This window comes from Cherax quadricarinatus, chromosome 89 (assembly GCF_038502225.1).
Source record: "Cherax quadricarinatus isolate ZL_2023a chromosome 89, ASM3850222v1, whole genome shotgun sequence".
NCBI classification, from domain to species: Eukaryota; Metazoa; Arthropoda; class Malacostraca; order Decapoda; family Parastacidae; genus Cherax; species Cherax quadricarinatus.
Genome location: NC_091380.1, coordinates 3,753,728 through 3,771,551, shown reverse-complemented (window position 1 = coordinate 3,771,551; position 17,824 = coordinate 3,753,728). Strand labels below are relative to the sequence as shown.

General features: G+C 39.1%; 1 protein-coding gene across 1 annotated transcript; it reads left to right on the top strand.

Moving 5' to 3' along the window:
* The first annotated feature begins 197 nt into the window (after positions 1-197).
* Positions 198-15,338, top strand: RpL21 (ribosomal protein L21). Its single transcript, XM_070104074.1, has 4 exons — positions 198-296; positions 4,372-4,510; positions 7,538-7,671; positions 15,097-15,338. Exons 2-4 carry the CDS (start codon positions 4,382-4,384, stop codon positions 15,314-15,316), a joined length of 483 nt encoding a protein of 160 aa, XP_069960175.1. The 5' UTR covers positions 198-296; positions 4,372-4,381; the 3' UTR covers positions 15,317-15,338.
* The last annotated feature ends 2,486 nt before the right edge of the window (positions 15,339-17,824 follow it).

Below are 17,824 nucleotides of genomic sequence, written 5' to 3'. Positions count from 1 at the left end.
ATTTACAGAAAATGATGATTTTTCTTTTATTATTGTTGTATGAGGAGTGGGTTTGCTTGTTACAATTTCCTCATATCAACAACTACAAAAATAAATTATCCCCAAAATCTCTCAGTGTGAATCTAAAATAATATTTTTTGTGTTATTTAGGCATAAGGACTTAGAGAAAGTGGTAATATTTCTTTTATTATTGCTAAATAAGTGGAGTGAGTTTGCTGTAGTATTAGTTACAATTTCCACCACTAGATGACTCTGTCTCTCCTCTTGTCTGGCTGGCGGGTGATCCTCTCACGTGGGTTAGTCTCACATATTTCCCTATTTCCGAGCTTATTTTACCCCTGATAGTGGCAGGTTAGTTGCAGGGGAGACATTATATACCAGAGGTCAGGCGGGGACCACCTTGTGTCTTGTTAAATGCAAGAATTATGACGAAATAAGTAGTAACTTGTTCACATGGCTGGTGACACTGGCAGCAGAAGTTTAAGTTTATTTAGATATATATAAGTACAGTTATGTATGTAAATTACCTCGGATAACCTCCCAAAGTAGTTATTTCCATTGTGGTCGTTGGTGACACTTGTGGCTGGAGTGGAATTATACTCTTAATGTTTTATAAGAGCGCTGTATGACCCTTGTGGGTTTAGCGTTTAGTTTTGATTGTAATAATAATGAGGTTAAGATTTTGTTTGATTTATTTTAACTGTTAACTGTCCCGCATAACATGATATAGTCTGTTGTTGGTGAATTATTTTCATTTAGGGTCTGGAAAAATACATTATGGAAATAAGAACCTTTTTTTTTTATTTATTTATTTATTTATTTATTTATTTATTTCCAATTTAAGCACACATACAGAGGTAGAAAAAAATACAGATAAGAGCAGTATGCCAAAGCCACTTATACTATGCATAGCATTATGGGCTGGCTTAAAATTAACTTAAGATTAACTAAGCAATGATGAAATCAGTGATAAAACATTAATGTAAACAGATAACAATAAAGCACAAGTATTACAAAGACAGGTCATATGGTTGCATGCATTGTTGTACATTCAGTCGTATGGAGTATTCTGTTAGGTAGTGTATTTAAAAAATAATAGTTAGATTGGGTTTTAGGTTTAACCTTAATGGAAATAAGTCACTGACTTTATTTTGGGTTATCCCAGGTTCTCTACTTCAGCGCTGTCTGACCCTGGTGGTTTAGCGCTTAGTTTTAATTATAATAGTAATATAGATATGATAATGTAACTGTGTATACCTGAATTAGTGATTATTGACTACGTTTCACCTATATTTGGCCTTTATCGGTTTGTGATAAAATCCCGCGGTGGGCGAACCATAGTAAAGGATTCCATTATGCTGTATTAATATTGGTAGAATTACTGACATTGTTCGGTAAAAGGACACAAGTGCAACTAACGTGATATTTTATTGTGGCAACGAACTTGACAAAGTTCCCCCCTTACATAAGAACATAAGAAAGGAGGAACACTGCAGGAGGCCTGCTGGGCCATACTAGGCAGGTCCTTTACAATTCATCCCACTAACAAAACATTTGCCCAACCCAATTTTCAATGCCACCCAAGAAATAAGCTCTGATGTGAAAGTCCCACTCAAATCCAACCCCTCCCACTCATGTACTTATCCAACCTAGATTTGAAACTACCCAAAGTCCTAGCCTCAATAACCCAACTAGGTAGACTGTTCCACTCATCAACTACCCTATTTCCAAACCAATACTTTCCTATGTCCTTTCTAAATCTAAACTTATCTAATTTAAATCCATTACTGCGGGTTCTCTCTTGGAGAGACATCCTCAAGACCTTATTAATATCCCCTTTATTAATACCTATCTTCCACTTATACACTTCGATCAGGTCTCCCCTCATTCTTCGTCTAACAAGTGAATGTAACTTAAGAGTCTTCTATCTTTCTTCATAAGGAAGATTTCTAATGCTATGTATTAATTTAGTCATCCTACGCTGAATGTTTTCTAACGAATTTATGTCCATTTTGTAATACGGAGACCAGAACTGAGCTGCATAATCTAGGTGAGGCCTTACTAATGATGTATAAAGCTGCAGTATGACCTCTGGACTTCTGTTGCTTACACTTCTTGATATAAATCCCAGTAATCTATTTGCCTTATTACGTATGCTTAGGCATTGCTGTCTTGGTTTAAGGTTGCTGCTCACCATAACCCCCAAGTCCTTTTCGCAATCTGTATGGCTAAGTTCTACATCATTTAACTTATAAGTACTAGGGTTATGGGCACTCCCAAGCTTCAGAACTTTGCATTTATCTACATTGAACTGCATCTGCCACTTTTCTGACCAAGAATAGAGTTTGTTTAAATCCTCCTGAAGTTCCATAACATCTACGTTTGAATCAATTATCCTACCTATCTTTGTGTCATCGGCGAATTTGCTCATATCACTAGTAATTCCCTCATCAAGATCATTGATATATATTATAAACAACAACGGGCCCAAGACTGATCCCTGTGGAACGCCACTTGTTACAGATCCCCACTCGGATTTAACCCCATTTATGGACACACTCTGCTTCCTGTCAGTGAGCCATGACTCGATCCACGAGAGCACTTTTCCCCCAATGCCATGAGCTGCCACTTTCTTTAACAGTCTATGGTGTGGAACTCTATCAAAAGCCTTACTAAAATCTAAGTAAATAATATCAAATTCTTTATTGTGGTCAACAGCCTCAAAAGCTTTACTGAAGAAAGTTAATAAATTAGTTAGACAAGACCGGCCTCTTGTGAATCCATGCTGAGTATCATTAATCAAGCTATGCTTATCGAGATGGCTTCTTATAATCTCAGCTATAACTGACTCTAGTAATTTGCCTACAATTGAGGTCAGGCTTATTGGGCGGTAATTTGACGGTAACGACTTGTCCCCTGTTTTAAAAATAGGAGTTACATTAGCCATCTTCCACATATCAGACACTACACCTGTTTGAAGAGATAAATTAAAAATATTAGTTAATGGTTCACAGAGTTCCATTTTGCATTCCTTAAGAACCCTTGAAAAAACCTCATCAGGACCCGGCGACTTATTTTGCTTCAGTCTGTCTATCTGCTTCACAACCATCTCGCTAGTGACTGTAATGTTACATAATTTATCTTCTTCTAGCCCACTGTAAAAATTAATTACTGGAATATTGTTAGTGTCTTCCTGTGTAAAAACTGAGAGAAAATAATTATTTAAAATCAAGCACATTTCATTCTCTTTGTCAGTAAGGTGCCCATAGTTATTTCCCCTTGAGGGAGGTTCCTTAATGCTGGTGAGGGGCTCTTGATCTAGGGAATTGGATCTGTGCTCCAGTTCCCTGAATTACTGCCTGAATACCTCCCATCCCCCCACAGGCACTGTATAAGCTTATGGGTTTAGTGCTCCCCCATGATTATAATATAATTATCTTTTCATTAATGGACCTTAGTTGGTTATCCATAAAATTACTTGATCACTGACACTTTTGACTGTATTTTGAATGTCCATTTGGATTATAGGAACCACGACTTATAATGTTTGCTGGTCAGCAACGGATTTAAATAGTTCTGTTTCCTAGCAGTGCTGTACGGCATTTATGGGTTTAGGCCTTAGATTTCGTTGTAATAATTCTGCTTTGTAAGTTTGGTTTCAAATTTGATCAAATCTGTAGATGAAATTAGCAAGGAGTGGGTTATCTCTGATGCCAAGAATTCCAGAAAGGAGCTAAGAGACATATGCCAGTGGACAGCCGTGTTGTGGTTGTGTTGAGTCCTGGTTGACTAGGCTGGCTGCTGAGGGAAGAAACTGGATCAAAGAGTTTTTACCTAATACAGTGGACCCCCGGTTAAAGATATTTTTTCACTCCAGAAGTATGTTCAGTTGCCAATACTGACCGAATTTGTTCCCATAAGGAATATTGTGAATTAGATTAGTCCATTTCAGACCCCCAAACATACACATACAAACGCACTTACATAAATACACTTACATAATTGGTCGCATTCGGAGGTGATCGTTATGCGGGGGTCCACTGTAATTTCATCATTAAATTTTTTTCTGGTACTGGTCCTCGTGTTTTCTTCAGACTATGGATTGGGTGATTGTCTGGGTGGTGTGTAGGGTGCACCTTGATCCATTCAGTTTGGTGTAGTAGTTTATCTTAGAATTTGTTGAATTTTATAAAATTGACCAAATTACTGAATTTTGGATGCTTTGCAGGGTAGTTCTAATATGCCATTTGTTAAGTCTCCTAACAAATTTTGTTACCATTTGTGATGCTATGCATCGGAGGCTGCCACAAGTCCTATATTATTGATTACTCGCAAAAAGATTTACAGTACTTTCATAATTTTCTTCCACAGATAAGCCAAAATGACAAATTCCAAGGGTTTGCGGCGCGGCACGCGCAACATGTTTGCACGTCCATTTAAGAAGAATGGTGTTGAGCACTTGTCTACTTTCTTAAGAGTGTACAAGGTTGGAGATATTGTCGATTTGAAGGTGTGTAAATTTGTTGGGTATTTATATTTACTAAAGTTTTGGAGTGAGATTAACAAGTTAAGAAAGCCTAGAGAACAAATGGATTTGTCAGTTAAAAATAGGAGAGGAGAGTTATTAAATGGAGAGTTAGAGGTATTGGGAAGATGGAGGGAATATTTTGAGGAATTGTTAAATGTTGATGAAGATAGGGAAGCTGTGATTTCGTGTATAGGGCAAGGAGGAATAACATCTTGTAGGAGTGAGGAAGAGCCAGTTGTGAGTGTGGGGGAAGTTCGTGAGGCAGTAGGTAAAATGAAAGGGGGTAAGGCAGCCGGGATTGATGGGATAAAGATAGAAATGTTAAAAGCAGGTGGGGATATAGTTTTGGAGTGGTTGGTGCAATTATTTAATAAATGTATGGAAGAGGGTAAGGTACCTAGGGATTGGCAGAGAGCATGCATAGTTCCTTTGTATAAAGGCAAAGGGGATAAAAGAGAGTGCAAAAATTATAGGGGGATAAGTCTGTTGAGTGTACCTGGTAAGGTGTATGGTAGAGTTATAATTGAAAGAATTAAGAGTAAGACGGAGAATAGGATAGCAGATGAACAAGGAGGCTTTAGGAAAGGTAGGGGGTGTGTGGACCAGGTGTTTACAGTGAAACATATAAGTGAACAGTATTTAGATAAGGCTAAAGAGGTCTTTGTGGCATTTATGGATTTGGAAAAGGCGTATGACAGGGTGGATAGGGGGGCAATGTGGCAGATGTTGCAAGTGTATGGTGTAGGAGGTAGGTTACTGAAAGCAGTGAAGAGTTTTTATGAGGATAGTGAGGCTCAAGTTAGAGTATGTAGGAAAGAGGGAAATTTTTTCCCAGTAAAAGTAGGCCTTAGACAAGGATGTGTGATGTCACCGTGGTTGTTTAATATATTTATAGATGGGGTTGTAAGAGAAGTAAATGCGAGGGTCTTGGCAAGAGGCGTGGAGTTAAAAGATAAAGAATCACACACAAAGTGGGAGTTGTCACAGCTGCTCTTTGCTGATGACACTGTGCTCTTGGGAGATTCTGAAGAGAAGTTGCAGAGATTGGTGGATGAATTTGGTAGGGTGTGCAAAAGAAGAAAATTAAAGGTGAATACAGGAAAGAGTAAGGTTATGAGGATAACAAAAAGATTAGGTGATGAAAGATTGAATATCAGATTGGAGGGAGAGAGTATGGAGGAGGTGAACGTATTCAGATATTTGGGAGTGGACGTGTCAGCGGATGGGTCTATGAAAGATGAGGTGAATCATAGAATTGATGAGGGAAAAAGAGTGAGTGGTGCACTTAGGAGTCTGTGGAGACAAAGAACTTTGTCCTTGGAGGCAAAGAGGGGAATGTATGAGAGTATAGTTTTACCAACGCTCTTATATGGGTGTGAAGCGTGGGTGATGAATGTTGCAGCGAGGAGAAGGCTGGAGGCAGTGGAGATGTCATGTCTGAGGGCAATGTGTGGTGTGAATATAATGCAGAGAATTCGTAGTTTGGAAGTTAGGAGGAGGTGCGGGATTACCAAAACTGTTGTCCAGAGGGCTGGGGAAGGGTTGTTGAGGTGGTTCGGACATGTAGAGAGAATGGAGCGAAACAGAATGACTTCAAGAGTGTATCAGTCTGTAGTGGAAGGAAGGCGGGGTAGGGGTCGGCCTAGGAAGGGTTGGAGGGAGGGGGTAAAGGAGGTTTTGTGTGCGAGGGGCTTGGACTTCCAGCAGGCATGCGTGAGCGTGTTTGATAGGAGTGAATGGAGACAAATGGTTTTTAATACTTGACGTGCTGTTGGAGTGTGAGCAAAGTAACATTTATGAAGGGATTCAGGGAAACCGGCAGGCCGGACTTGAGTCCTGGAGATGGGAAGTACAGTGCCTGCACTCTGAAGGAGGGGTGTTAATGTTGCAGTTTAAAAACTGTAGTGTAAAGCACCCTTCTGGCAAGACAGTGATGGAGTGAATGATGGTGAAAGTTTTTCTTTTTCGGGCCACCCTGCCTTGGTGGGAATCGCCCAGTGTGATAATAAAAAAAAAAAAAAAATTATATTTACTAGATAAGAAATGGGGGGGGGGGGGAGAGACTTGTTTCCTCATAGTGTACAATGTACAAAGACTTATTCAAATTTTATATTGCAAAAATAAATAAATAACAAAAAGGCACAATACCGTGACTGGAACGATACACAAATAACCCGCACATTGACTTTGTCAATTGTCCAAGTCGGACCGAAACGTCGTCGTAAGCTTCTCTCTTTTATGTGCGGGTTATTTGTGTTTTATATTGCAATATTATATGCTGACTAGTTGTTCTTTGAATTAAATATTTTGTTCAAGGAGAAAGGTATCGTTTATAATTGTGGACAATTTTATTTTAAATTTTGTGAATGATGTCCCCTCAAGGAAGGTTCCTTGACACTGGTGAGGGGCTCTTGATTTGGGGATTTGGATCTGTGCTCCAGTTTCCTGAATTGAGCCTGAATGCTATATGCCCCCCCCCCTCCCCTACAGGTGCTGTATAACCCTATGGGTTTAGCACTCCCCCATGATGTATATAGGCTTTATTTTTTGCAAAAGTGAATTGTTGCATTGCAGTAATTGTAGAGTACAGTGGACCCCCGGTTAACGATATTTTTTCATTCCAGAAGTATGTTCAGGTGCCAGTACTGACCGAATTTGTTCCCATAAGGAATATTGTGAAGTAGATTAGTCCATTTCAGACCCCCAAACATACACGTACAAACTCAATCACATAAATACACTTACATAATTGGTCGCATTCGGAGGTGATCGTTATGCGGGGGTCCACTGTATTATACCTTGTGTTACACCTTGAGTGTAATAATTTTGTTTGACTATCCTACATTTGTGAATTTTGAGTAAATATTGAATGAAAGGTCTTGTGTAGTTTTAGCAATAGTTTATAATCAGTTGTAATACTGTACAAAAAAATATTTCTTTCTAATGGCTTTTGAAGAAAACGTGTTCATCCATATTTGCATCTAATGAATGTTTAATTTTATATTTAAGGGTAATGGAGCTTTCCAGAAGGGTCTCATCCACAAGTGTTACCATGGCAAAACTGGCCGTGTATTCAATGTCACCCAGCATTCTGTTGGTGTCGTTGTCAATAAGAGAGTCAAGGGCAGGATTTTTGCTAAGAGGTAGGTTTATTTTCTCTAATTTGTTGCTACTTTAATATTGTATGTTTTTCCAGAGTCCATATGCAAGAATCTTGATGCAGTATTCTGTAAAGTAAAAGGACACAAATGCAACTAATGTGACTTTTTATTGTGGCAACGTTTCGCTCTCCAGGAGCTTTATCAATGGCTTGATAAAGCTCCTGGAGAGCGAAACGTTGCCACAATAAAAAGTCACATTAGTTGCATTTGTGTCCTTTTACTTTACATTTTTTTTTTTTTTTTTTTTTTTTAAACAAGTCGGCCGTCTCCCACCGAGGCAGGGTGACCCAAAAAAGAAAGAAAATCCCCAAAAAGAAAATACTTTCATCATCAATCAACACTTTCACCACACTCGCACATTATCACTGTTTTTGCAGAGGTGCTCAGAATACAACAGTCTAGAAGCATAAACATATAAAGATACACAACATATCCCTCCAAACTGCCAATATCCCAAACCCCTCCTTTAAAGTGCAGGCATTGTACTTCCCATTTCCAGGACTCAAGTCCGACTATATGAAAATAACCGGTTTCCCTGAATCCCTTCACTAAATATTACCCTGCTCACACTCCAACAGATCGTCAGGTCCCAAGTACCATTCGTCTCCATTCACTCCTATCTAACACGCTCACGCACGCTTGCTGGAAGTCCAAGCCCCTTACCCACAAAACCTCCTTTACCCCCTCTCTCCAACCCTTTCGAGGACGACCCCTACCCCGCCTTCCTTCCCCTATAGATTTATATGCTTTCCATGTCATTCTACTGTGATCCATTCTCTCTAAATGACCAAACCACCTCAACAACCCCTCTTCTGCCCTCTGACTAATACTTTTATTAACTCCACACCTTCTCCTAATTTCCACACTCCGAATTTTCTGCATAATATTTACACCACACATTGCCCTTAAACAGGACATCTCCGCTGCCTCCAACCGTCTCCTCGCTGCTGCATTTACCACCCAAGCTTCACACCCATATAAGAGTGTTGGTACTACTATACTTTCATACATTCCCTTCTTTGCCTCCATAGATAACGTTTTTTGACTCCACATATACCTCAACGCACCACTCACCTTTTTTCCCTCATCAATTCTATGATTAACCTCATCCTTCATAAATCCATCCGCCGACACGTCAACTCCCAAGTATCTGAAAACATTCACTTCTTCCATACTCCTCCTCCCCAATTTGATATCCAATTTTTCTTTATCTAAATCATTTGACACCCTCATCACCTTACTCTTTTCTATGTTCACTTTCAACTTTCTACCTTTACACACATTCCCAAACTCATCCACTAACCTTTGCAATTTTTCTTTAGAATCTCCCATAAGCACAGTATCATCAGCAAAAAGTAACTGTGTCAATTCCCATTTTGAATTTGATTCCCCATAATTTAATCCCACCCCTCTCCCAAACACCCTAGCATTTACTTCCTTTACAACCCCATCTATAAATATATTAAACAACCATGGTGACATTACACATCCCTGTCTAAGACCTACTTTTACCGGGAAGTAGTCTCCCTCTCTTCTACACACCCTAACCTGAGCCTCACTATCCTCATAAAAACTCTTTACAGCATTTAATAACTTACCACCTATTCCATATACTTGCAACATCTGCCACATTGCTCCTCTATCCACTCTATCATATGCCTTTTCTAAATCCATAAATGCAATAAAAACTTCCCTATCTTTATCTAAATACTGTTCACATATATGCTTCAATGTAAACACCTGATCTACACATCCCCTACCCACTCTAAAACCTCCTTGCTCATCCGCAATCCTACATTCTGTCTTACCTCTAATTCTTTCAATTATAACCCTACCGTACACTTTTCCTGGTATACTCAGTAAGCTTATTCCTCTATAATTTTTACAGTCTCTTTTGTCCCCTTTCCCTTTATATAAAGGGACTATACATGCTCTCTGCCAATCCCTAGGTACCTTCCCCTCTTTCATACATTTATTAAACAAAAGTATCAACCACTCCAACACTATATCCCCCCCTGCTTTTAACATTTCTGTCATGATCCCATCAGTTCCAGCTGCTTTACCCCCTTTCATTTTACGTAATGCCTCACGTACCTCCCCCACACTTACATTCTGCTCTTCTTCACTCCTAAAAGATGGTATACCTCCCTGACCAGTGCATGAAATTACTGCCTCTGTTTCTTCCTTAACATTTAAAAGTTCCTCAAAATATTCTCGCCATCTACCCAATACCTCCATCTCCCCATCTACTAACTCCCCTACTCTGTTTTTAACTGACAAATCCATATTTTCCCTAGGCTTTCTTAACTTGTTTAACTCACTCCAAAATTTTTTCTTATTTTCATTAAAATTTCTTGACAGTGCCTCTCCCACTCTATCATCTGCTCTCCTTTTGCACTCTCTCACCACTCTCTTTACCTTTCTTTTACTCTCCATATACTCTGCTCTTCTTATAACACTTCTGCTTTGTAAAAACCTCTCATAAGCTACCTTTTTCTCTTTTATCACACCCTTTACTTCATCATTCCACCAATCACTCCTCTTTCCTCCTGCCCCCACCCTCCTATAACCACAAACTTCTGCCCCACATTCTAATACTGCATTTTTAAAACTATTCCAACCCTCTTCAACCCCCCCACTACTCATCTTTGCACTAGCCCACCTTTCTGCCAATAGTCGCTTATATCTCACCCGAACTTCCTCCTCCCTTAGTTTATACACTTTCACTTCCCTCTTACTTGTTGTTGCCACCTTCCTCTGTTCCCATCTACCTCTTACTCTAACTGTAGCTACAACTAAATAATGATCCGATATATCAGTTGCCCCTCTATAAACATGTACATCCTGGAGCCTACCCATCAACCTTTTATCCACCAATACATAATCTAATAAACTACTTTCATTACGTGCTACATCATACCTTGTATATTTATTTATCCTCTTTTTCATAAAATATGTATTACTTATTACCAAATTTCTTTCTACACATAGCTCAATTAAAGGCTCCCCATTTACATTTACCCCTGGCACCCCAAATTTACCTACTACTCCCTCCATAACATTTTTACCCACTTTAGCATTAAAATCCCCAACCACCATTACTCTCACACTTGATTCAAAACTCCCCACGCATTCACTCAACATTTCCCAAAATCTCTCTCTCTCCTCTACACTTCTCTCTTCTCCAGGTGCATACACGCTTATTATAACCCACTTTTCACATCCAATCTTTATTTTACTCCACATAATCCTTGAATTAATACATTTATAGTCCCTCTTTTCCTGCCATAGCTTATCCTTCAACATTATTGCTACTCCTTCTTTAGCTCTAACTCTATTTGAAACCCCTGACCTAATCCCATTTATTCCTCTCCACTGAAACTCTCCCACCCCCTTCAGCTTTGTTTCACTTAAAGCCAGGACATCCAGCTTCTTCTCATTCATAACATCCACAATCATCTCTTTCTTATCATCTGCACAACATCCACGCACATTCAGACTTCCCACTTTGACAATTTTCTTCTTCTTATTCTTTTTAGTAATCTTTACAGGAAAAGGGGTTACTAGCCCATTGTTCCCGGCATTTTAGTTGACTTTTACAACACGCATGGCTTACGGAGGAAAGATTCTTATTCCACTTCCCCATGGATATAAAAGGAAAATTAATAAGACCAAGAACTATTAAGATAAAATCAAAGAAAACTCAGATGAGTGTGTATAAATAAATGTGTACATGTATGTGTAGTGTGACCTAAGTGTAAGTAGAAGTAGCAAGACATGCCTGTAATCTTGCATATTTATGAGACAGACAAAAGACATCAGCAATCCTACCATCATGTAAAACAATCACAGGCTTCGTTTTACACTCACTTGGCAGGACGGTAGTACCTCCCTGGGTGGTTGCTGTCTACCAACCTACTACCTATAAAAAAGATTTTGTTCGGATTTTTAACCCCGGAGGGTTAGCCACCCAGGATAACCCAAGAAAGTCAGTGCGTCATCGAGGACTGTCTAACTTATTTCCATTGGGGTCCTTAATCTTGTCCCCCAGGATGCGACCCACACCAGTCGACTAACACCCAGGTACCTATTTGCTGCTAGGTGAACAGGACAATAGGTGTAAGGAAACGTGTCGGAATTTCCACCCGCCGGGAATCGAACCCGGGCCCTCCGTGTGTGTTTAATAAGTATTGTTGAGCCTTTTTTTTTTTCCAGAACTTGTATACTTTTTGCTAAATAAAAGTATTTAGTGTTGCTATAACTGCAGGAACATATTAAACCATATTCAGTATTATTTAGTCCAGAGTATGAATGGTTAATGCAAAAATGTAATGAGAGAAGACCAAAAAATATAGTTGTCGAGTGTTGCAAGTCAGTTCCATCCTTTCCTCCAGAGGTGCTTAATAATCATTCTAAATTTAGGGTTATAATATATAGGCTGGGTAGGATTAAGCTATATTACATAAAATATAAAAAGTTTAAGTAACAAAGTTAATAACTGTTCATGAATCACTACAATCTTGTGAGTGAAATGGAAGCTGTTTAAGTTTTTCACTGGTAGGTTTGCTGTTTTTTTTTTTTTTTTTGGGGGGGGGGGGGGGGGGCTTGAAGACTGAGAGGTAAATCTCAAAATTGGTACTGTACATGCTCAGGTCAAGCAGTTTGTGATGGTTGCCTTCCTAATACCAGCAGACATCACAAATTCTGTTGGAATGAAGATGAAGTTTTCTAGGCACTGGACAGATTCCTGCTTTGTGCTGGATCAGCTGGGTTATAATGACTATGGGGCTACAGGTTGTTAGCACAAACAGTCTAGTTGACCACAGTCAATGGGGAAGCCTAGTCAGTCTAAGGCCTAGGTACAGGGGTAGAAAGAGTTATAAAAACTAGTCACAGGTAAATGACTATGTAGGATTTTTTTATTCCCTTATGAAGACAGGTTATGGTTTATTGGTATCTTTCCTTAACTAAGTTTATTCAGGTACAGGTACACATACTTACATTATCATACATAGCATATGTGTAGATTACCTAGGATAACCCAAAAAAAAGTCTGTGACTTGTTTCCATTGGGGTCCTGAAAATCATAGTTGAAAAGCATTGTGACTTCTCTGCTTTTACACCAATTTCCATTGGGATATTTTCCACCATTTGTGTCTTGCTCGTGTTTGCCGAGACAGTTTGACAAGGCCTTGTGGGGCATTGAGATTGAATTGTACACACGTGAGGCAACATAGGCATGTTTCCTTAGACCAGCTGCTCCTGTTCATCTAGCAGTAAGTAGGTACCTTAGTGTTAACTGACTGTTTTTGGTGGCATCTGGGGGATAAGATTAACCTAAGTTGCCCGAAATGCTCTACATAGTATGCCAGTGATGTCAGCTAAGTCTGTAATAGTTATATCATGTACTTGTACAAAGAGATGATTATTTTGTACTGTATATTAATTTTTTTTCCCCCACAAACCAGCTATATCCTACCAAGGCAGCGTGACCTAAAAAGAAAATGAGGCTTTAAATTTAGTAATGTATACAGGAGAAGGGGTTACTAACCCCTTGCTCCCAGCATTTCAATCGCCTTTTAAGACACGCATAGCTTACGGAGGAATAATTCTGTTCCACTTCCCATATATATTAATACAGTATAAATACCTCTAAGGTTAGGTTCATTGATGCTGAGGGGCTCTTGATACAAGGAATGGGTTTGTCCTCCCCTTCCTTGGCTCAAACCCAGTCGTCTCCTACTCTCCATTGTGTCATTCATTGAGGACATGGTAAATCTCCAAGAAGATATAGACAAAGTTTGCCAGTGGTCAATGGAAAACTGTAAGATGTTCAGTTAAGACAAATTCCAACTAGTCCACTACAGAAAACTGGAGGAAATAATAGCTAGAACTGAGTATACTATAATTTCTAATCACACAAGAGAGCAGAAAAGTAATGTGAAGGACCTGGGAGTGGTAATGTCTGAGGATCTCTCACATTCAAGGATCACAACAATGCCACTATCGCTTCTGCAAGGAAAGTGATAGGATGGATAATGAGAACATTCAAAACGAGATGCCAAGCCAGTGATGATCCTTTTTAAATCACTTGTTCTCTGGGCTGGAATGTTGCTATATATTAACATCTGTTTAAGGGGAATGTGTGGTGTAAATATTATGCAGAAAATTCGGAGTGTGGAAATTAGGAAAAGGTGTGGAGTTAATAAAAGTATTAGTCAGAGGGCAGAAGAGGGGTTGTTGAGGTGGTTTGGTCATTTAGAGAGAATGGATCAAAGTAGAATGACATGGAAAGCATATAAATCTATAGGGGAAGGAAGGCTGGGTAGGGGTCGTCCTCGAAAGGGTTGGAGAGAGGGGGTAAAGGAGGTTTTGTGGGCAAGGGGCTTGGACTTCCAGCAAGCGTGCGTGAGCGTGTTAGATAGGAGTGAATGGAGACGAATGGTACTTGGACCTGACGATCTGTTGGAGTGTGAGCAGGGTAATATTTAGTGAAGGGATTCAGGGAAACCGGTTATTTTCATATAGTCGGACTTGAGTCCTGGAAATGGGAAGTACAATGCCTGCACTTTAAAGGAGGGGTTTGGGATATTGGCAGTTTGGAGGGATATATTGTGTATATTTATATGTGTATGCTTCTAAACTGTGTATTCTGAGCACCTCTGCAAAAACAGTGATAATGTGTGAGTGTGGTGAAAGTGTTGAATGATGATGAAAGTATTTTCTTTTTGGGGATTTTCTTTCTTTTTTTGGGTCACCCTGCCTCGGTGGGAGACAGCCGACCTGTTGAAAAAAAAAAAATTAACATCTCCATTCAAGGCATGTGAAACTGCAGATCTACAGAATGTACAGAGAACCTTTACTGCACATGTAAGTTCCATCAAATACCTTAACTAATGGGAACACTTGGAAGCACTTGTACTCACTGGAGTGCAGGCAAGAGAAATGCATTATAATCTATGCCTGGAAAATCCTAGAGGGACTGGTCCCTAATCTGCACACAGAAATCACTCCCTTTGAAAGCAAAGACTTGGCAGGCAATGCAACATAGCCCCCAATGAAAAGTAGGGGCACCATTAGTATTGTTGAGCAAGACTGTTCAACAGCCTCCCACCAGCCATAAGGGAAATTACCAGTAGACCCCTGGTTGTCTTCAAGAGGGAGCTGGACAGATACCTACATCAGTGCTAGATCAGCCAGGCTGTGGTTCGTACATTGGACTACTTGCAGCCAGCAGTAACAGCCTAGTTGATCAGGCCCTGATCCACCAGGTGGCCTGGTCATGGAGCAGGCCATGGGGGTGTTGATCTCTGAAATACCCTCCAGGTATGTAGACTTAACTCTCAACAGGTTTAGCAAATTCCCCCTCCCCTCCCTGGTATAATAATGCATCAATCATATTTGCAGACTGAATGTACGTGTTGAACATTTGACGCACTCAAGGTGTCGTGAGGATTTCAAGGAGCGTGTGAAGGAAAATGATCGCATTAAGCATGAAGCTAAGTCTAAGGGTATCAAGGTTGTATGCAAGAGACAACCTGAGCAACCACGGCCAGCACACAAGGTGAACATTTCTGAACATGAGCCAGAGTTCCTTACACCTCTGCCATATGAGTTCATTGCCTAATAAACTTAAACCAGTACAGTAATTGACCTTTGTATATCCTTTCTTTGTACAGCACCTGAAGGATAGTGCATTAACACATTAGTTAATATTCCCCTCAAGGGAGATTCCTTAAGTCTTTCAGTGTCCATCACATAGTACATCATTGAGGCCAGGGTCCCTCGTGCGTAGTTCTACATCACTAGTTCAGCTCGCTCAGATAAGCTGCAAATGGTAAATTTTGGCATAGGAGAGAATGGGTTTTTGCAGCGAGTGCATAGTGAAAAAAATCCTGCCCTCAATATGCATGATGGGGGAAAAATAAAATTAAGTAGATGGTTTAAAATAGCGACTTTGAGATTGGGGATACAGTAAGCCATAACCAATCATTCCTGGTTATATTTTATCTGGGAAATATTTTTGTGCGATTAAAAACGGAAGTGAAGTGTAATATAGAAGAGGCCTGTGGACATGATTAATAAACAGGAAATGTTTTAAGTGCCAGGAATGTCTACATTGTTCATTTTGGACTATATATTTTTTTTTAAATTTTGTAACATTGAGCAAATTATATGCATTTTGTAGGGTAGTTGAATGGGTGGTTTTTTGTGCTAGCAAAATAGGTAAATTTAGTTAAATGGGTCAATGTAATTGGCTTAAAATAGGACTGTCTGCAAAATCACTGATGCTTAAAAATTGCACCTGAAAAATAATGTAGGTTTGATGGTCCCCTGAAATTTTGTACTTTTGGTGTCATTACCTTCAGGAAGTCTACCATTTCAGATTTAAGTGGACACAGTGACATTAACTTTGGGGGTCTGAACAGTGGAAGGGTAATACTGGTAAGGGACTTTTGACCATAGGGATTGGATTTGTCCTTCCTTGGATCGACCCTGTTTCTCCTTTTCTTCGAGGTGCTGTAAGACTAGACTAACCCCTGCCCTTGCATCCCTACCTGCAGTGTTGGATGACCCATGCCAGCTTAGCAAGTAATTTTATAAAGGGTTCCCTCCATTTGAGAGGTTCCTTGAAGCTGGTGAGGGGCACTTGATCCAATTAAGTGGACCTCTCCTCTTCCTTGGATCAAACTTGAATGCCTCCCAAGTGCTGCATAATCCCTACAGGCTGTGCCTGCCTCCTAAATATGATGGGTTTACCTCGGGGGATGTTCCCTATTCTAAGGAATTTGGCCTGTGCTCCAGTTCCTTAAATAACATAATGCATTCAATTATGTTAGGCATTTTATGAATCCTGTGGGTTTAGTGCTCCCCATGTGTAATTACAGGTTTAGTATCTCACGAATATACGTAATTGTTAATGCGACCAAGTGAATTGCCATGCGTTTCTAAAAAATTTACTTGATTAATTTCTAAGGAACACTGCAGGGGACCTCTCAAGAGAGTCCTTGATATTAATGAGGAGCTCTTGATTGAAGAAATTGGACTTGCCCACCCCTTGGATCAAACCTGAATGCCTTGCATTTCCCCAGGCACTGTATGACTCCAGCAGGTGTAGTGGTATTTGGTGTGTTGAGAAGTATGTAATGTGAAGTGTAGTGTGAACAGATGGGCCACACTAGTTTAGCTTCCAATCATCAGAGCAGTTATTGACGGGTCCAAGCAAATCCTACAGGAAATTTAGATTTTATTTACATACTGCACATTAAATGATCTTGTGATGAGCTTTTATAGTGGGAACTTAAGCTTTTTTTTTTACTTTATATACTGCACTGAATATTTTAAATTGTAATATATCAATTACTATTTTAATGATGCAACTATGCCTGGTAGGGTCTGAAGACCCAATGTGTGTGTGTGTGTGTGTGTGTGTGTGTGTGTGTGTGTGTGTGTATATATATATATATATATATTAATATATATATATATATATATATATATATATGTATATATTATATTATATAATATATATATATATATATATATATATATAATATATATATATATATATATATATATATATATATATATATATATATATATATATATATATGTGTATATATATATATATATATATATATATATATATATATATATATATATATATATATATATATATATATATATATATATATATATATATAATTTTTTTTTTTTTTTTTTTTTTTTTTTTCTCAACAAGTCGGTCGTCTCCCACCGAGGCAGGGTGACCCAAAAAAAAAAAAAGAAAGAAAATCCCCAAAAAGAAAATACTTTCATCATCATTCAACACTTTCACCACACTCACACATTATCACTGCTTTTGCAGAGGTGCTCAGAATACAAGTTTAGAAGCATATACGTATAGAGATACACAACATATCCCTCCAAACTGCCAATATCCCAAATCCCTCCTTTAAAGTGCAGGCATTGTACTTCCCATTTCCAGGACTCAAGTCCGACTATATGAAAATAACCGGTTTCCCTGAATCCCTTCACTAAATATTACCCTGCTCACACTCCAACAGATCGTCAGGTCCCAAGTATCATTCGTCTCCATTCACTCCTATCTAACACGCTCATGCACGCTTGCTGG

Bases quoted from the DNA above. Each gene is read 5' to 3' on its own strand.
- RpL21 (XM_070104074.1), top strand. From the start codon at position 4,382: ATGACAAATTCCAAGGGTTTGCGGCGCGGCACGCGCAACATGTTTGCA. The intron at 4,511-7,537 runs GTGTGTAAATTT...TTTATATTTAAG, and splicing joins GAGATATTGTCGATTTGAAG to GGTAATGGAGCTTTCCAGAA. The intron at 7,672-15,096 runs GTAGGTTTATTT...TCATATTTGCAG, and splicing joins GGCAGGATTTTTGCTAAGAG to ACTGAATGTACGTGTTGAAC.